This window comes from Macaca fascicularis, chromosome 14 (genome assembly GCF_037993035.2).
Source record: "Macaca fascicularis isolate 582-1 chromosome 14, T2T-MFA8v1.1".
Taxonomy (NCBI): Eukaryota; Metazoa; Chordata; class Mammalia; order Primates; family Cercopithecidae; genus Macaca; species Macaca fascicularis.
Window position 1 is genome coordinate 107090597 of NC_088388.1, and position 21638 is coordinate 107112234.

The 21638-nt window shown below is 39.5% G+C and overlaps 1 protein-coding gene across 1 annotated transcript in view; it reads left to right on the plus strand.

Annotated features, from left to right (window-relative positions):
* Nucleotides 1-21638, plus strand: part of CUL5 (cullin 5) — a 106549-nt gene that overhangs the window by 75693 nt on the left and 9218 nt on the right. Inside the window, 6 exon segments of the mRNA XM_005579530.5 lie at nucleotides 1586-1650; nucleotides 12351-12483; nucleotides 13323-13454; nucleotides 18530-18653; nucleotides 18958-19133; nucleotides 19639-19800. Of these exon segments, the coding sequence (XP_005579587.1) occupies nucleotides 1586-1650; nucleotides 12351-12483; nucleotides 13323-13454; nucleotides 18530-18653; nucleotides 18958-19133; nucleotides 19639-19800 (792 nt within the window).

The window sequence follows — 21638 nt, forward strand, 5'->3', positions numbered from 1 at the left end:
CAGTTTCTTTATCCACTGATGGACACTAAGGTTGTGTCCATATTTTGGCTATTGTGAATAATGCAGTGAATGTGGGAGTGCAGTTATCTTTGTGAAGTGGTGATTTCATTTCCTTTGGGTATATGCCTAGAAGAGGAATTGCTGGGATTATGATTACGTTATGAAGATAGACTATTCAGGATTTGCTATTAAATCAGATGTAGAATGTGATAGAGACTAGTCAGGGATGACACTCAGATTCATGTTCTGATCAATTAGAAGGATATGTTCACTGCAATAAGACTAAGAGAAATAGGTTTTGGAGAGATTGTTGCAGAGAGATCAGAAACTCAGTTTTGAATAAGTTAACTTTGAAATATCTGTTAAACATCCATGTGGTAATGTTGAGTCTGGAGCTTAAGAGAGAGAATGGAGCTGGAAAAATATGTTTGGCAGCTTCAGCATATAAATGGCTTTTAAAGCACTGACACAGGCTGTAATCACCAAAATAATGAGTGGAGATAGAAAAGAGGACAGGTCCAAGGATTGGCCTAGGGCATTCTGATATTTCATTGTTAGAAAAATGAGGAGTCATCTTTCATGAGAAGGGAGGAATGACCAGGAGAATGTTATGTGCTAGAAGGCAAGTGAAAAAAAGTACTTTCAGGGGGAGGGTGTGATCCGCTGTGTTAAAATGCTGGTAATAAATCAAATAAGATGGAGATTAACCGTTGTCTTCATCAACATGGAATTGCAAGTGACTTTAACAAGAACCTTGTGTGTAGGCTGGGTGTGGTGGCTCACGCCTGTAATCCAGCACTTTGAGAGGCTGAGACGGGTGAATCACTTTAGGTCAGGAGTTCAAGACCAGCCTAGCCAACATGGTGAAACCCTGTCTGTACTAAAAATACAAAAATTAGCCGGGCACAGTGGTGCGCACCTGTAATTCCAGCTACTCAGGAGGCTGAGACAGGAGAATCACTTGAACCCGGGAGGCGGTGGTTGCAGTGAGCTGAGATCAGTGCCACTGCACTCCACCCTGGGCAACAGGAGTGAAACTCTGTCTCCAAAAAAAAAAAAAGGAGAAGAAGATCTCACTTGAGGCTAGGCATGGTGGCTCACCCCTGTAATCCCAGCACTTTGGGAGGCCAAGGCAGGCAGATCACCTGAGGTCAGGAGTTTGAGACCAGCCTGGCCAACATGGTGAAACTCCATCTCTACTAAAAATACAAGTTAGCCAGGCGTAGTGGTGGGCACCTGTAATCCCAGCTACTCGGGAGGCTGAGGCAGGAGAATCGCTTGAATCCAGGAGGCGGAGGTTGCAGTGAGTGGAGATCGTGCCACTGCACTCCAGCCACTGTACTCCAGCCTGGTCGACAGGGTGAGACTTCATCTCAGAAAAAAAAAAAAAAAAAGCCTCACTTGAGAATATTGATAATTATGATACGACAGAGAACTTGCTAAAGTCTTTGACTAGGCAAATTATTTGGTCAGATATACCATTAGAAATAAAAACTAACATATTTTTATGTGTTTTGGGATGTATAAAAATTTATCTGTATATTTTAAATATTAAAAATATTTTATTCCAAATTATTTTTTGCAGGCATATAAAGCAGTTGTTAATGATGCTACCATATTTAAGCTTGAATTACCTTTGAAGCAGAAGGGGTAAGTTTTTTAAAATCATACTTTAAAAATACTTAAATTTTCTTTAGTGTAAGAGGGATTAACTAGGTATGCAAAGTACCTTGTTAGGTTTGTTTTTGTTATTGTTAGTTTTATAACTTTTGCTGCTTTTGGCTGTTAAAGTTCATTTATAATTTTTTATTAAATTATTTTACAATACAAAAATTGACTATTTTTTCAAGTAGAAAAAAAATATTCCTAATCTTTTAGGATATCTATTTGTTTTTCCCTCATTAGTCACTAAAAGTATTCTGTTACCCATGGAAGCATAGAAAATGACTCAATTTACCATAATGATATAAAAAGAACTCAGTTTTAATGTAAATTTTCCTATTACCATTTAAAAAAATTGTTCTGTAATTGGTAAGATGAATATGCCTGTGCTAAGCTAGCTTATAGAAAATCTGACAACTGAAATCTGAGCTAGTTATAGCACTTTCAGAGTAGTACTAAATAGCAATAAAGGTTAATCGAAAAAAATCTTTTGATGTACCTCTGAGAATTACCAATTTAAAGAAATTTTACATATAATGCTAAAATATTTGAAAAATACTGAAAAATAGCGTTTCTTAAGAAGGAAAAGTAATCAGATATTTTTCATTTAGTGTTTTCATTTTGTCTTTTTTGAGCAGTGTATGTTGCTTGAGTAATATTACAGTGAAAGACATCTGAGTCATACCATATTATAATACTGACATATTTTAAAAGGGCATATATTATGTTCTCTTTTATAAACTGTGAAATATGTGAAACATAGCACTGCGTCTTGACCATCTCTTCACATGAGTAGATAGATCTTCTTCATTCTCTTTCACCCATTTTTTGTATTATTTATTTATTTATTTATTTTATTTATTTATTTGAGGCAGGGTCTCACTCTGTCACCCAGGCTGGAGTGCAGTGGTGCAACCTCAGCTCACTGCAACCTTTACCTCCTGGATTCAAGCAATTCTTCTGCCTCCGACTCCCGAGTAGCTGGGATTATAGGCACACACCACCATGTCCGGCTGATTTTTTTGTTATTTTTAGTGGAGACAGGGTTTCGCCATATTGGCCAGGCTGGTCTCAAACTCCTGACCTCAAGTGATCCTCCCACCTCAGCCTCCCAAAGTGCTGGGATTACAGGCATGAGCCACCGCACCAAGTCCCAAGCACTTTTTTTAATGAAAATGTTCAGACTTACAATAGAGTTACTGTAGTTGCTTTATCAAGTATGTATCTCCCTGTATACAACCATCAGTCAACTTAAGTGTGTTTCTAAAGAGGTTGCAAGCATCAGTAACCTTTAGTCCCTAAATACTTCAGCATGCAGTCATTTATTGAATTTGATGTTTATGTTTTTAGGTAAAATTTACATACAGTCCCATGCATAAATCTAAAGTGTACATTTGAGTCAGATTTGACAAATGCCTATACCCCTATTAATGTGTATGATGTCTTTATCATCATACAAAATTACCTCATGTCTATCCCCAGTCAGTCCCACCCTACCTCCTTCCAGAGGCATCTGCTGTCCTGATTAATTCCCTCAATATAGATTAGTTTTGCCTAATCTAGGACTTTGTATAAATGGGGTCATACACTGTGTATTTTTTGTGTAAAGCTTCTTTCATTCAGCATTGTGTTTTTGAAATTCTTTTATGTTTTGGCATGTAACAGTAGTTTGCTTTCCGAAGTGGTTATTCTGTTTTATTCTTCCACCAATAGAGTATGAGAGTACCAGCTGATCCTCATTCTCACCAATGTTTCATGTTCTTTTAACTTTAGTCATCTGGGATGTATGTAGTAGTATTCTTAATGTTTTAATTCCCATCTCCCTCATGACTTGATGTTCAGCAATTTTTCATCTTTTTTTTGGTAGGAGGCATTCCTATATTTTCCCTTATGAAGGGTCATCATAGCTCACTGCAGCCTCCACCTCCTGGGCCTAAGCAGTCCTCCTGGTTCAGCCTCCTGAGTAGCTGGGACTACAGGCACACACCACCATACTTGACTAATTTCTTTCAGAGATGAGGTCTTGCTATGTTGCTCAGGCTGGTCTCGAACTCCTGGCCTCAAGAGATCCTCCTGCCTCAGCCTCCCAAAGTGTTGAGCTTACAGGCATGAGCTACCATGCCCAGGCCTTTTGCCCTTTTTTTTTTGGTTGTTTGAGATGGATGCTTGTTCTGTCGCCAGACTGGAGTGCAGTGGTGTGATCTTGTCTCACTGCAACCTCCGCCTCCTGGGTTCAAGTGATTCTCTTGCCTCAGCCTCCCGAGTAGCTGGGACTACAGGCGTGTGCCACCATGCCCAGCTAATTTTTGTATTTTTAGTAGAGATGGAATTTCACCATGTTGGCCAGGATGCTCTCGATTTCTTGACCTTGTGATTTGCCCACCTCGGCATCCCAAAGTGCTGGGATTACAGGCATGAGCCACTGTGCCTGGCCCTTTTGCCCATTTTTAATTGGATTCTTTGTCTTTGTTGCTGAGTTGTAAGAGTTCTTTATATATTCTGGTACTAGATCTGTATCAGATATATGATTTGCTAATATTTTCTCCCATTCTGTAAGTTGTCTTTTCATTTTCTTGATACTGTCCTTTGATGCACAAAAGCTTTTAATTTTGATTAAGTTCAGTTTACCTATGTTTTTTCTTTTGTTATTTTTGCTTTTGGTTTCATATTTAGATCATGAAGATTTGTTGTTACTTTTTTTTTTTTTTTTTGATGCCGGGCGCGGTGGCTCACGCCTGTAATCCCAGCACTTTGGGAGGCCGAGGCGGGCGGATCACAAGGTCAGGAGATCGAGACCACGGTGAAACCCCGTTTCTACTAAAAATACAAAAAATTAGCCGGGCGCGGTGGCGGGCGCCTGTAGTCCCAGCTACTCAGGAGGCTGAGGCAGGAGAATGGCGTGAACCCAGGAGGCGGAGCTTGCAGTGAGCCGAGATTGCGCCACTGCACTCCAGCCTGGGCGGCAGAGCGAGACTCTGTCTCAAAAAAAAAAAAAAAAGAGCTTTGTAGGGCCGGGCACAGTGGCTCACACCTGTAATCCCAGAACTTTGGGAGGCCAAAGCAGGTGGATCACTTGAGGTCAGGAATTCAAGACCAGCCTGGCCAAGATGGTGAAACCCTGTCTCTACTAAAAATACAAAAAATTAGCCAGGTGTGGTAGCTCATGCCTGTAATCCCAGCTACTTGGGAGGCTGAGACAGGAGAATCGTCGGACTCTGGGAGGCAGAGTTTGCAGTGAGCTGAGATCATGCCATTACACTCCACCCTGGGTGACAGAATGAGACTTCATCTCAACAACAACAAAAAAGGGTTTTATAGTTTTGGCTTTTATATTTCAGTCATTGATCCATTTTGAGTTAGTTTTTGTATATGTTGTGAGATATAGATCCAACTTCATATTTTTGCATGTGGATATCCAGTTGTTCCAGCACTCATTGAACAGTCTTTGCTCCATTATCAAAAATCAGTTGACAGCTGGGCTCAGTGGCTCACACCTGTAATCCCAGCACTTTGGGAGGCCAAGGTGGGCAGATCACAGGTCAGGAGATCAAGACCATCCTGGCTAATACAGGGAAACCCCATCTCTAAAATACCAAAAATTATCCGGGCATGGTGGCAGGCGTATGTAGTATACAAAGAATTAGCCGGGCTTGGTGGCGGGTGCCTGTAGTCCCAGCTACTCGGGAGTCTGAGGCAGGAAAATGGCGTGAACCTGGGAGGCAGAGCTTGCAGTGAGCTGAGATGGCGCCACTGCACTCCAGCCTGGGCGAGAGTGCGAGACTCTGTCTCAAAAAAAAAAAAAAAAAAATCAGTTGGCCATGGATGTATGTGATAATTTTTGGATGCTTAGTTCAGTTCCATTGGTCTATATATTTGTCCTTATGCTGGTGCCACATTGTTGTGATTTACTGTAGCCTTGCAATAAGCTTTGAAAGCAACACGTGTGCATGTTTCAACTTTGTTCTTTTTCAAGATCATTTTGGCTATTTGGGTTCCCTTCTAATTCTGTATGAATTTGAGAATCAGCTTTTCCGTTTCTGTGAAAAAGACTTTTGGAATTTTGATAGGAAATGCATTGAATTGTATTAATGTTATGTCTCCCAATTATGAAAATGGAATTTCTTTTTGTTTGTTTTTTATATTTCTTTCAGCAATGTTTTATAGCTTTCAGTGTACAAGTCTTCCACATTCTTGGTTAAATTTATTCCTTGATATTTTCTTTGGATGCCGTTGTAAATTGAATTGCTCTTCCTTCCTCCCTCCTTCCTTTCCTTCCCTTCCCTTCCCTTCCCTTCCCCTTCCCTCTTCCCTTTCCCATCCATCTTCTTTTTTTTTTTTTTTTTTAAGGCAAGATCCATTGTGTCACCAAGGCTGGAGTGCAGTGGCGCAGTCATGGCTCACTGCAGTATTGCTCTCCTGGGCTCAAGTGATCCTCCCACCTCAGCCTTCTGAGTAGCTAGGACCACAGGTTCAGGCCACCACACCTGGCTAATTATTTTTGGTAGAGATAGTCTCTCACTGTGTTGCCCAGGCTGGTCTTGAACTCCTGGGCTCAAGTGGTTCTCCCACCTCAGCCCCTCAAAGTGCTAGGATTATGGACAGGAGCCACCGTGCCGAACCTGGAATTGTTTTCTTAATTTCCTTCTGGATTGTTCATTGCTGGTGTATAAAAAAAAAATGATTTTTTTTTCCTGTTTCTTTTTTTTCAGGCAGGGTTTCGCTCTGTCACCTAGGCTGGAGTGCAATGGCATGATCACAGCTCACTGCAGCCTTCGCCTCCTGGGGTCAAGCCTCCACCTTCTGAGTACCTGGGACTAAGGGCCATACCACCATGCCCGCTAATTTTTTTTTTGAGACAGCATCTTGCTGTGTTGCCCAGTCTGGTCTTGAACTCCTGGGTTCAAGTGAGCCTCCTGCTTCTGCCTCTCAAAGTGGCAGAATTACAGGCATGAGCTACCGTGCCCAACCACAAACGATTTTTATGTGTTGATTTTGTACTTTGCAGCTTTCCTCAATTTATTTATTAGCTCAGATAGCTTTTTTATGGATTCTTTCATCTTTTCTGTATATAAGGTCATGACGTCTGCAAATATATACTTTTACTTCTTCCTTTCCAGTTTGGTTCTATTTTCTTTGCTCTGCCTAATTGCTCTGACTGGAACATCTATTATAGTAACAAATGGCAGGGGTGAATTCAGGCATCCTTGTCTTATTTCTGATTTAGGGTGCTTGCTCTCAGTCTTTTGCCATTCTATTGTTTTATGTTGGTTTTTCATAACCTCCTATGCTGAATAGCAGCATGGCACTCTGTCTGGTAGATGTACTATAGCTTATTTAACTGGTCCTTTACTGCTGCATTAAGTAGTTTCTGATGTGTTGCTATTACTGTTAGGGCTACAGAGGATAATATTGTACATTTAATATTTGTGAATCTTTATCTACAGGATAGATTTCCAGAAGTGAGGATTGCTGGGTTTCTATTAGTTTTCTGATTCTAAGGTGACTGTGTCCTACTTTTAGCTCCACATTAAAGTAGAACATTTCTAGGCTGGGTGCCATGGCTCATGCTTGTAATCTCAGCACTTTGGTGAGCCAAGGTGGGAGGATTGTTTGAGGCCAGGAGTTTAAGACCAATCAGGGCAACATAGTGAGACCCATCTCTACAAAATGTTTAAAAAATTAGATGAGCATGATGGCGCACACTTGTAGTCCTGGCTATTCAGGAGGATCGTTTGAACCCAGGAGGTCAAGGCTGCAGTGAGCTATGATGGCACCACTGCACTCCAGTCTGGGCAACAGAGTGATACCCTGTCTCAAAGTAGAAAATTTCTGTGGAGTAGAATAAGTATCATTAGCTGATCCAGGCAGCACCTATTGGTGTTGTGGCTGTTGGAGGTGTGGAGGAGGTGATGTTCTAGAACAAGTTTGTCCAACCCCGCGGGTCTTATGCTCCCCAGGACGGCTTTGAATGTGGCCCAACACACACATTCGTAAACTTCCATGAAACATTATGAGATTTTTTGGCAATTTTTTTTTTCTTTAGCTCATCATCTGTCATTAGTGTTAGTGTATTTTACGTATGACCCAAGACAGTCCTTCTTCCAGTGTGGCCCAGGGAGGCCAAAAGATTGGACACCCGTTTTAGAAGAATAAACTGGTGGTAGCATCCAAGTTATTTGGAAGACTTGCTTCTGAGGAGGAGTGTAGTAATTTGTGGTAGACCAATGCTGCTGTTGAGAACAGCTAGAAAATCGGGTAAATATAGAAAATAGTAATTTTATGTTATTTAAGAGCTATAGAAACAGCTATGGCAAAGGATTGAAATGTACAGAAATGCCAGATAAACCTTTCAGAGGTTACTTGAGGATTTGTAACTGTGTTTCCCTAAGGAGAAGCTGCAGCTGAGAATGCAGTTTTGGCCTAGGCTAAGCAATACAGCTGGGGGGCAGTAGATGTTTTGGGGGTCACACAGGACTGGAGTAACAAAACCCATTGGACACTGAACTGAAAGTCCAGGAGGGACATATCTTCGATTCAGTGGCTAACCCTGGAGAGGGACTGATTCCCCTTCATAGCAGAACAAAGGGTGAACCCATTCTTAATGCAAGATAACATCATTTTGTGCCTGTGTGATTCTTTTATATGCAGTGTTCAGTATTCGATACAGCATTACTAGTCCTGTGAAGACAGAGAAATTAATGACTTAACTAAAATAATCATTTTAGAAGCAGATTCTCAGGTGATCCTGATGTTGGAGTTAGCACATAAGGACTTTAATTAGGGAATTGAACAATGAGAATACTTGGACACAGGAAGGGAAACATCACACACCGGGGCGTGTTGTGGGGAGGGGGGAGGGGGAGGGATAGCATTAGGAGATATACTTAATGTAAATGACGAGTTAATGGGTGCAGCACACCAACATGGCACATGTATACATATGTAACAAACCTGCACGTTGTGCACATGTACCCTAGAACTTAAAGTGTAATAAAAAATAATAAATTTTAAAAAAGATTAATAGCTTAACTACAATGAGCTACCACTTCATACCCAGTAGGATGACTAAAATAAAAAAGACAGATATAACAAGTGTTGTTAGGATATGGAAAAATTGGAATCATACTGTTGGTGGCACAGCTGCTGTGAAAAGAGTTTGGTAGTTCCTCAAGAAGTTCAACATAGGCTGGTCCAAGTGCAGTGGTGTTTACAACTAATTGATCACAACCAGTTACAGATTTAGTTGTTCCTTCTCCACTCCCACTGCTTCACTTGACTAGTCTTTGAAAACAAAGAAAAGAAGTTCAACACAGTTGCTGTATGGCCCAACTGTTCTACTCTGAGGTGTATACCAAAGAGAAATGAAAACATACTTTCATTCAGAAACATGCTCATACATGTTCATAGTAGAGTGGTATTACTCTTAATAGCCAAAAAGTGTAAACAACCCAAATGTCCATTAGTTGCATAGATAAGCAAAATGTGCTATATCCATACAGTGGAATATTATTCAGTCATAAGAAATGAATTATTATTCTGCTATATGCCACAAGGTAGATGAACCTTGAAAACATTATGGTGATTCAAATAAGCCAGACACATAAGGACAAATTTTGCACAAATACAGTTGTATGAGGTATCAAGAACAGACAGATCCATTGAGACAAAAAGTAGAATAAAAGTTACCAGGGGATGGGAAGTTACTGTTCCATGTATACAAGACTTCTGTTTGGGATAATGAAGAAGCTCTGAAAATAGATATCAGTGATGTTTGTACAGCATTGTGAAATGTACTTAATGCCACTGAATTTTACACTTGAAAATAATAAATCTTTTTTACTCTCAATAAAAGATACATGTTAAAAAAAAAAAGGGGATGAACTACTGGTACATGCTGTGACACATGGATGAATCTTGAAAACTTGATGCTAAGTAAAAGAAGCGGGTCACAAAATACCACTTATTGTATGAAAACATTTATCTGAGATATCCAGAATCAGCACATCCATAGAGTAGACTAGTTGTTGCCCAGGCCTGGGAGGCAAGAGTAGGATAGCTAGAGAATGGGATTTGACTGCTAGCAGGTATGGGGTTTCTTTTTGGGGTAATGAAAATGTTCTAAAATATTATTGTGATAATTACACAACCTTCTGAATATACTTTAAAAGCACTGAATTGTACATTTTAAGTGAGTGATTTGTATGATTTGCAAATTATGTATCAGTAATTATTAATAAGCTTAGATAATAGCCGGGCGCGGTGGCTCAAGCCTGTAATCCCAGCACTTTGGGAGGCCGAGATGGGTGGATCACGAGGTCAGGAGATCGAGACCATCCTGGCGAACACCGTGAAACCCCGTCTCTACTAAAAAATACAAAAAAACTAGCCGGGCGAGGTGGCGGGCGCCTGTAGTCCCAGCTACTCGGGAGGCTGAGGCAGGAGAATGGCGTAAACCTGGGAGGCGGAGCTTGCAGTGAGCTGAGATCCGGCCACTGCACTCCAGCCCGGGCTACAGAGCGAGACTCCATCTCAAAAAAAAAAAAAAAAAAAAAAAAAAAAAAAAAAAAAAAAAAAAGCTTAGATAATAGCAATGAAGAAATAATACGTATTAATGGACAATTAGATGGAAATTGTTATCTGAGGAAAGAAAGTGTCTAAAACCATATATAATTGGAGTCATAGATCATAGAAAAGAGGATATTAACCAATATTTGAAATGGTATTGACTAAAATTTTCCAAAATTGATTAAAGATTTAAGGGTGTCTCTGAATCCCAAGTGGGATAAATACAAATTAAACCATTCCTAGGTACATCATAGTAAAACAGCTTAAAACTGAAAACAATAATAAAACTTTTAAAACAGTCACAGGGGGAAAAATAACACCCTGTCTTCAAAGAAACAATATAAAACTAATAGCTAGCTTGTAATCCCAGCTAGTTGGGAGGCTGAGGAGTGAAGATTGCTCGAGCCCAGGAGTTCAAGACCAGCCTGAGCAACGTATCTAGATGTCCATGTCAAAACAAAAATAAAAACTGATAGCTGACCTCTCAATAGGTTGAATGAAGGAGGGAGGTAGATCACTTCGATTGTTACAGTAGTTTACACCTGAGCCAGGCATTGCAAGGAGAGATGGATGGATTGTATTTTCTTCATTTGTCACCTCACTGATAGATGTTAGCCGTTCTTTAAATATGCATCATTAAAAATAATTTTTAATATTAGATCAGTATGGATATTTTTTGTTTTGCATATGGCTCAGGAGGTGCTCAAATAATTGATATAAGAAGACAAACTTATTCTAGTCTCGTCTACTTATGTGAATAAGATTTCTCAGGGCAAAGACATAAATTTATACAAATAAAAGAAATTAATCTATGCTGATTCCTGGATTTATAATTGGGAGGAAAAAAGTTTCATCCACTCCACTACGAGTTGATACATTCAGTAAAATTCTACACATACATATATTTTATGTATGTGTATGCACAATATAATTGTTTGGATTATTTGTATACTTAACATTTGGATAGCTCAATCCTTGGAAAACAATACTTGCATTTTATAAGCACAAGAAATTTCAAAATCCCGAATTTAAATTTATTTACGTATATTTTTAGAGAAGTAGGATAAAAAATAAATGTAAGACTTTCAAGCATAAAAATACAATGTACTGCTGGGTGCACTGGCATGCACCTATAGTCCCAGCTACTCAGGAGGAGTCCAGCCTGGACAATATAGATGGTGAGACCTTGTCTCAATTTTTAAAATTTTTTAATTTGTGTGTGTTTCTGTCTCAGTTATTTTTTAAAAAACAACAGTATGCTGTGTTTACATTGTTATCAGGAGCTAGGTGCGGTGGCTTATGCATATAATCCTAGCACTTTTTTGGGAGGCCGAGGCACGTGGATCACCTGAGGTCAGAAGTTTGAGACCAGCCTGGCCAACATGGCGAAACCCCATCTCTGCTAAAAATGCAAAAATTAGCCGGGCATGGTGGTGGGCACCTGTAATCCTGGCTGCTCAGGAGGCTGAGGCAGGAGAATGGCTTGAACCCGAGAGGCGGAGTTTGCAGTGAGCCAGGATGGCACCATTACACTCCAGCCTGGGGGACAAGACCAAAACTCCATCTCAAACTAAAGAAAAATTTGTATCAGGAAAATGAAATCGAGATACAAATTCTTTACTGCTTAGGAAGAATTCATGTATAGTTTTTTTTAAATGCATGATGGTATATATATCATCATTATGGAATGTAGGTTATATTGGATACATTTTAAAGAGTGAAATAACCGTTTTAATATATTAATCATAAAAGTTTTAAATGTTAACATAAGTTTCCAAGAACTTAACAGTTTTTCAAAAGTATTTTAACAGATTTCTGAACAAAATATTTTAATTATCATTGCCAAGGTCAGCACTAGGGTGAGGCAAGAAGGCACCTAGTGTGCAAAATTGAAGGAGATTCTTACTCTCAGGGTTCTGCAAGTGCAGCATCAGCACTTAGGGGTACCTAACAGTGAGTGCCTCCCTAAATTAGGCACCCTAGGATGCTTGCTCATCCTAGTTCCAAACCTGGTCACTAGATTATTTAACATAAGAAATTCGCATGTGAATAATTGGCTTTAGAAAAAAATAATTGCAAACATCAATCATTTTTCCATCAACTGCTTTTAATTTGTTTTTTAGGGTGGGATTAAAAACTCAGCCTGAATCAAAATGCCCTGAGCTGCTTGCCAATTACTGTGACATGTTGCTAAGAAAAACACCATTAAGCAAAAAACTAACCTCCGAAGAGATTGAAGCAAAGCTTAAAGAAGTGGTACATAATGTTTTGTATTTCAACTTTTAAAACTACCTTACTTTGAATTTGTGTTTTGCTTACAGGACTTCCTGTGATAGTATCAATTTAAAAATGTATTATGTGTAAAGAACTAGTGTTATGAAGTTTTACAGTGGAAGACCTCTAAGGGGGGTTATTTTTCTTTCCGAAAATGTTTATTCTACAGCTTCTTGAAGGGAATACCATTTAATTCCTCTCCTTTCTTGATTATTTTTAGAAATTAAGTTCTGGCTACTAATACAAGACATATCTTTCCAACAAATTTGGAATGATAGTTGAGAGATTGGGAATTTTTCACTCCTTCCTTTTGGTGAGAGTCCAAGATAGATAGCAAGGGATGAGCGAGAGGAGATTAAGTAGCTGCTTTCATCTTTGTCACCCAGTTGTTAGTGTAATGATATAAGCCCAGGAATACAAACAAGAAAAAAAAATAAGATATTGGGCAAGTGTAGACAGAAAGGCCCAGAGAGATAATTAGTGTCAGAAAAAAATGTGGAAAAGATAAGTAGAAGAGACACTTGCGGGGGGAGAAAAAAACATTGATTTTTTTCATGTAAAGTATATCGTTGCATTTTCTATAAAATCTAAAAAACTGATATTTAGAGCAACTACAATTTTATTTGGTTATAGTCTTAATTTTGCTAACTTTTAAAGTAGTATATCAAGACTGGGTGTTTCTCAGAGATGGATAATTTAGTAGGCCTCTATATGCTTATAAAAATTTCTGACTTGTGACAATTGGTGGATATAGGAAGGTCTAAATTCGAGAGATGACTAAGAGTATATAAGAACTGAAAGTAACTTTGTTTTTCATACAGCTCTTGGTACTTAAGTATGTACAGAACAAAGATGTTTTTATGAGGTATCATAAAGCTCATTTGACACGACGTCTTATATTAGACATCTCTGCCGATAGTGAAATTGAAGAAAACATGGTAGAGTGGCTAAGAGTAAGTAAATTTTAAAAATATTTGGTTTTCTAATATATTGCATCATTTATATATGTGCTTAAGTAATACATTTCGGAGATATTGTTAATGTAAAAGAAGTAGGAAACATTTTATAAGAATATAGCATCAATTAGGCCAGACACAGTGGCTCGTACCTGTAATCCCAGTACTTTGGGAGGCCGAGGCAGGTGGATCACCTGAAGTCAAGAGTTCAAGAACAGCCTGGCCAACATGGCAAAACCCTGTCTCTACTAAAAATGCAAAAATTAGCTGGATGTGCTGGTGCACTCCTGTAATTCCAGCTGCTTGGGAGACTGAGGCAGGAGAATCGCTGGAACCCAGGAGATGGAGGTTGCAGTGAGCTGAGATCACGCCATTGCACTCCAGCTTGGGTGACAGAGCAAGACTGCATTTCAAAAAAAAAAGAATATAGCATCAATTATGTAAAATAAAGTGATATATAATAAATGTTCTTAATACTTTTAGTAAAAGTGTCTTTGTTCTTGAGTTGTTTCTACTGTTTCACTCTCATTTGTACCTCAACTCTTGTTTAAACTGACCTTATTAATAAATAGACTACAGGGGCCAGGCGTGGTGGCTCACGCCTGTAATCCCAGCACTTTGGGAGGCCGAGACGGGCGGATCATGAGGTCAGGAGATCGAGACGATCCTGGCTAACATGGTGAAACCCCATCTCTACTAAAAATACAAAAAAATTAACCAGGCGTGGTGGTGGGTGCCTGTAGTCCCAGCTACTTGGGAGGCTGAGGCAGGACAATGGTGTGAACCCAGGGGGCGGAGCTTTCAGTGAGCCGAGATTGTGCCACTGCACCCCAGCCTGGGTGACAGAGTGAGACTCCATCTCAATAAATAAATAAATAAATAAATAAATAAGTAGACTATTATATCTTTAAGGTATTTTCAGGAATGAATGCTTAACTTTAGAGATGTTTATAAATAGTAACAAATCTGTATAGCAAAAAGAACTTTTAAATGATGGCCTATTTAGGGAATCAATGCTGATTATAACTAAATTCCAATATAAAAATTTTTGAGTTTTTTTTGTTTTAATTATTAAAGTAAATGTCTTTCATTTCTGTGTATGTATCTCTCTCCATATATACATATATGGAGAGAGAGAGAGAGTGCAAGCGAGCACACACAAGAGAGACCTACAGATATTTTAACTTATAGATAGCCCTTTGCATGGCACTGTAGGATAGTAAAAATTACTGTGCTAACTGAAACTGCTTAGTAGGAAAATGAATGATTATTCTGTGACTTTTAAAAACTACTGTCAAAAGACTCAAAACTCTTACTGTCACTTATAAATATATAGGAAAAAGGGAAAAATAGCAAAACTAATACGTATTTACTACGAGAAACCTTTAGAGTTAAATTACTTTTTTCTTTCTTTCTTTTTTTTTTTATTTGGAGACAGAGTCTTGCTGTGTTGCCCAGGCTGGATTGCAGTGGTGCGATCTTGACTCACTGAAACCTCCATCTCCCAGATTCAAGCAATTCTCCTGTCTCAGCCTCCTAAGTAGCTGGGACTACAGGCTTGCACCATGACACCTGGCTAATTTTTGTATTTTTAGTAGAGACGGGGTTTTGCGTTTTGGCCAGGCTGGTCTTGAACTCCTGGGCTCAGGTGATCCTCCTGCCTCAGCCTCCCAAAGTACTGAGATTATAGACATGAGCCACCACACCTGGCCTACGTTATTTCTTTGTTAAAAAAAAAAAATACGAAGACCCAACAGTAAAATGACAAATAAGGCCAGCCATGGTGGCTCACACCTGTAATCCCAGCACTTTGGGAGGCTGGGGTGGGGGGGCAGATGGCTTGTGCTTGGAGTTGGAGACGAGCCTGAGCAACGTGGTGAAACCCCATCTCTACAAAAAATACAAAAATTAGCTGGGCATGGTGACATGCACCTTAGTCCCAGGTGCTTGGGAGGCTGAGGTGGGAGGATCGCCTGAGCCTGTGAGGTGGAGGTTACAGTGAACAGAGATCATACCACTGTACTCCTGCCTGAGCAACAGGGTCAGGTCCTGTCTCCCTCACACACACACACAAGACAAATAATTAAAAGCAGGCAAAGGTTTGGAATTGACGTCTCTTCACAGAAGATACACAAATGGCCAATAAGTGCAAGCAAAGATACTCAACATCATTAGTCATTAGTGAAATGCAAGGAGAGGCTGGACTTGGTGGCTCCCGCTTATCCCAAATACTTTGGAAGGCTGGGGTGGGAGGATCGCATGAAGCCAGGAGTTAGAAACCACCCTGGGCAACGTAACAATACCGAATCTCTACAGAAATTAGCTAGGCATGGTGATGTGTGCCTGTAGTTCTAGCTACTCGGGAGGCCGAGATGGGATGATCGCTTGAGCCCAGAAGTTCAAAGTTGTAATGAGCTGAGATCGTGCCACTGCACTGCAGCCTGGGCAACAGAGTGAAACCCTTTCTCAAAAACAAACAAACAAAAAAGCACAAAGAGGTACTACTTTATTCCCACTGGGGTAGCTAAAATAAAGACAGACAATAACAAATGTTAGTAAGGAAGAGGAGAAATTGGAACCTTCATAAGTTGCTAGTGGGGATATAAGATGGTGCAGCCACTTTGGAAAACTGTTGGGCAGTTCCTTAAAATGTTAAACAGAGTTGACCCAGCAATTTCGCTCTTAGGTAATTCATTTGAAGAGAAATGAAAACATGTGTTTCATGTGAAAACTTGTAAACAAATGTTCATGGCAAGATTACTAATAATAGTCAGAAAGTGGAAACATCCCAAAATGTCAGTGAGCTAATGAATAAAATGTGATTTGTCCATAGAATAGAGTATTTTTTGTGATAAAAAGGAATGAAGTACCAATACATGCTACAATATTAGATGAACTTTGAAAACATAATGCTAAGCGAAAGAAGCCAATCCCAAAGACCATATCATATGATTCCAGTAATATGAAGTGTCCAGAATAGGCAAATCCACAGACACATACAGTAAATTAGTGACTTGCAGGAGTTGGGGCCAGGAGGGGAAATGAGGAGTGACTGTAAATAGTATGGGGTTTCTTTTTCGGGTGATGGAAATGTTCTAAAATTAGATAGTGGTGATAGTTGCACACCTCTGGGAATATGCTAAACTTTATTAAATCGTGTACTTTATCTTATTTTTATTTTTATTTTTTTTGAGACAGAGTCTCACTTTGTTGCCCAGGCTGGAGTGCAATGGTGCGATATCGGCCCACTGCAACTTTGGCCATCTGGGTTCAAGCAATTTTCCTACCTCAGCTTCCTGAGTAGCTGGGATTACAGGCGTGTGCCACCAAGCCCGGCTAATTTTTCTATTTTTAGTAAAGATGGGTTTCAGCGTGTTGGCCAGACTGGTCTCAACCTCCTGACCTCAGGTGATCCACCCACCTCGGCCTCCCAGAGTGCTGGGATTACAGGTGTGAACCCGACCAAATTGTATACTTTAAAAGGGTAAATTTTATGGTAAATTATCTGACTCAGTAAAGCTGTTAAATAAAGAGTAGTCTGAGACCGGGCGTGGTGGCTCATGCCTGTAATCCCAGCACTTTGGGAGGCCAAGGCGGGTGGATCACGAGATCAGGAGATCGAGACCATCCTGGCTAACCCAGTGAAACCCCGTCTCTACTAAAAATATTAAAAAATTAGCCCAGCGTAGTGGCGGGCGCCTGTAGTCCCAGCTACTCAGGAGACTGAGGCAGGAGAATGGCGTGAACCCAGGAGGCGGAACTTAAACAGTGAGCCAAGATCGCGCCACTGCACTCCAGCCTGGGCGACAGAGCAAGACTCTGCCTCAAAAAAAAAGAAAAAAAGAATAGTTTGAATAGCTCTTGCCTTCTTGTGTAACTTGACAGAGTAAGCATCTTTTCTTTGCCTTGGGGAGTTGTCATACCCCCTGTAATTTAGATCATCTAGCATTTTATCTTTTGGGCTTTCAGTGGCATGAAATACTGCAAATTCCTTTATAGCTTTTTTGCCAGGATCACTTCCTCTAGGGTATCTTATCTTTTTTGTCACTCACCACTTTTATCTTTTATGTTGATAATTTGCCTTCACTAAGTTCCTCAACACTGGCATTATCAGCCTGACAACCACAGTCAGCTTTCTTCTGTAACTCCATTTTTGTTCTATTTTACTTCCATTTCCAGCATTATCACTTTTCATTTCCTCAGTTTACTTTTGTCATCTTTGTGTGCCAATTTTCTTGTTTGATTATTCTTTTTTGTAAGTTGTCATGTAGGTTTATTACTGGAAGCCAAGGATACAATAAAACTGCACACTTTGCTCTCTGTGGTTTAACTGAATGTGGTTTAACTGAATAAACAAATGACTGATAAATTGTATTTACATTTTTTTTAATGTATTTATTTTATTTTTTTTAACAAACAGGATCTTCTTCTGTTGGCCAGGCTGGAGTGCAGTAACACAATCAGAGCTCAAACTCCTGGGCTCAAGCAGTCCACCCACCTCAGCTTTCTGAGTAGCTGGGACTATTGGCAGTATGCTACCATATCCCGCTAACTTTTAAAAATTTTTTGTAGTGATGGGGTCTCACTGTGTTGCCCAGGCTGGTCTTAAAATCCTGGCTTCAAGTGATCCTCCTGCCTCAGCCTCCCAAAGTGCTAGGATTACACACCATGCCAACTAATTGATTTTGAAAGACGTATTATGATTAGTCACTGTTATTTTTGTCATGATTTGTGGATCGAAGAACTAGAAATAAAGTTTTTACTTTATGCAGTTACACATTTATTATATGGTGTCAACTGAAAGTTGAGCTTTGTTCTTGGAGAATTGGTATTATGTAACTGCACTGTGGTAACTGAAATTCATACATACTAAAATTGCACAAAGCAGGGACCCCTTGTAATACCGTATTTTGTTTCTAAGAGCAAATTTCATAGGTATTAGACAATAAAATTCTAATAAATAAGAAAAATTTTGTATTCAAACATCTAAGACTTGGTTTTTTCATTAAAATTTTTCCCAGTGGTATATCAGATTATGTATTTATTACCTCTTCCGTCTTTGATTTTTATAGGAAGTTGGTATGCCAGCGGATTATGTAAACAAGCTTGCTAGAATGTTTCAGGACATAAAAGTATCTGAAGATTTGAACCAAGCTTTTAAGGAAATGCACAAAAATAATAAATTGGCATTACCAGGTATTATTTTATAATTACATATATATTTTTTAAACTTAGAAAAAAGAATATCTTTGTTTTCCAGTACATTAAAAATAAACCTCAGCAGTAATAGATCGAAAGATGTTATGAAGTCCATTTCCTTGGAGACAGCTATCAAAGCAGTGTGTTAGATTTACAGATCTTTATTTCAAAACAAAAGGACACTTTTAACAAAATCTTTATAGTCTTACTGATTTTTCACCCTAAGTTACCCTGTATTTATTTTGAATTTTATCCATTGTTAAGATAATTTACTTTATATTCCTGATATTGTTCTCTATAGCTGATTCAGTTAATATAAAAATTCTGAATGCTGGTGCCTGGTCAAGAAGTTCTGAGAAAGTCTTTGTCTCACTTCCTACTGAACTGGAGGACCTGATACCAGAAGTAGAAGAATTCTACAAAAAAAATCATAGTGGTAGAAAATTACATTGGCATCATCTCATGTCAAATGGAATTGTAAGTAGATAGTGTGTGTGTTACTTCAGCTTTCAGTTTGGATGAAATTAGCAGGACTCCACAGAAGAATTGCTTAAACAAAATAGATTTCGCCTCTCTCATGTGTAAAAGTTTGAGCAGAAATAGTGAAATTTTTTCATGAAGTTGTTAGGGACATAGGCTTCTGCCCTTGTCCTCAGGATTCAACATGATCCCAGCTATCTCAGTCTTCCTGGCAACAAAAAGCAAAAGGTGAGGGTAGCTTATACCTTTCATTAGGGACAACTTCTAGAAGTTTCCTCTGTTATTTCCATTTGCATCACATTGGCCAGTACTCAGTCTCATGGCCACATTTTGTTACATGGAAAGCTGGGAGATAAGCATGTATTCTGGGCAGTCATTAACGTCTTCTAAAATGTTTATTACTGTGAAAGCAAGAGTGGATATTGGAAGACAGCAGCCTTTTTCATATATAAATTCATGTCATAGATTCTTATTTATTAAAAATCTATTTTATCTATTGTAGATAACATTTAAGAATGAAGTTGGTCAGTATGATTTGGAGGTAACCACGTTTCAGCTCGCTGTGTTGTTTGCATGGAACCAAAGACCCAGAGAGAAAATCAGCTTTGAAAATCTTAAACTTGCAACTGAACTCCCTGATGCTGAACTTAGAAGGACTTTATGGGTTGGTTTATGTTTTTTTGTTTTTAAGATTGTATCCTCTCAAGTAGCAGGAAATATATGATTGGCTTGTAATATATTATTAAATTCATAACAGTTTCAAAAGGTCTTATCATGAAAAATAGAGGCCGGGCACAGTGGATCATGCCTGTAATCCCAGCACTTTGGGAGGCTGAGGTGGGCAGATCACTTGAGGTCAGGAGTTCAAGACCAGACTAGTGAAACCCCATCTCTACTAAAAATACAAAAATTAGCTGGGTGTGGTGGCACGCGCCTATAATCCCAGCTACTTGGGAGGCTGAGGCAGGAGAATCGCTTGAATTCAGGAGGCGGAAGTTGCAGTGAGCCGAGATTGCGCCACTACACTCTAGCCCAGGCGACAGAGTCAGACTCCGTCTGGAAAAAAAAAAAAAAATATATATATATATATATATAAAAATATGTATATATATAATTATGTATATTATTATATATATACATCCCCACATACTAGTGAGATATTTATGAAAAAAATAAATTGCCAATAGGCGGGTTAACAAGGCAGAAAAAAGTGCTTCAAAAAAAAGGAGAGGCCAGGAGCAGTGGCTCATGGCTGTGATCCCAGCACTTTGGGAGGCCAAGGTAGGAGGAGAGGATTGCTTGAACTGAGGAGTTTGCAACTAGCTAGGCAACATAGTGCAATCCCATCTCTAAAAACAAACAAACAAAAATTAGCCAGCTTGGTGGCTGTATCCCCAGCCACTTGGAAGGCTGAAGTGGGAGGATTGCTTGAGCCCAGGAGGATGCAGTGAGCCGCAATCATGCCACTGCACTCCAGCCTGGGCAACATGGTGAGACCCATCTCAAAAAAATTTTTTTTTAAAAAGAGAAAGATTGAGTTGGTATTTAAGTTTTACCTGTGAGGACTGTGACCAGCTATGTACTTTTGGTTTGTTTTTTTTTTCTTTTTGAGACAGTTTCGCTCTTGTCACTCAGGCTGGAGTGCAATGGCACAATGTCAGCTCACTGCAACCTCCGCCTCCCAGGTTTAAGCAACTCTCCTGTATCAGCCTCCCAAGTAGCTGGAATTACAGGGATGTGCCCCTACATCCAGCTAATTATATATTTTTAGTAGAGATGGGGTTTCACCATGTTGGTCAGGCTAGTCTCAAACTCCTGACCTCAGGTAATTTGCCCGCCTCAGCCTCCCAAAGTGCTGGGATTAAAGGCCTGAGCCACCGTACCTCAGATATATACTTAATTTTTATACTGAGAATGTGTTCAGAGGTTTTATGATGACCAAAAATCTAAAAGCAAACTTTGGTCTGTTTGAGGACTTGTAGATTGTACTCATTATCCCCCTGCTCACAACTACATTTTATTCCTACTCCATAAACTTCTTAAAGTTCCAATTTTTTTTTTTGAGACAGGCTTGCTTTGTCATCCAGGTTGGAGTTCAGTGGCGCAATCTCAGCTCACTACAACCTTCACCTCCCAGGTTCAAGCGATCCTCCCACCTCAGTCCCCCTAGTAGCTGGGACTACAGGGGCATGGCCCATGCCTGGCTAATTTTTGTATTTTCAGTAGAGACAGGTTGCCCAGGCTGGTTTCAAACTCCTGAGCTCAAGTAATCTGCCTGCCTCAGCTTCCCAAAGTGCTGGAATTACAGGCGTGAGCCACTGCACTTGGCCTGAAGTTCCAAAATTAATTATTACCTATGGAGGAAATAGCTGGTATATAACTGGCAGATGGTGTCTACTATGGTCCTGCGTGACCAATCCCAGTTTCTTGTCTTATTGTAAAGAGAGCATTTATTGCTTTCTCATAACCAACTCTTTTCACCTCCTCTCTTTCCTCATTATG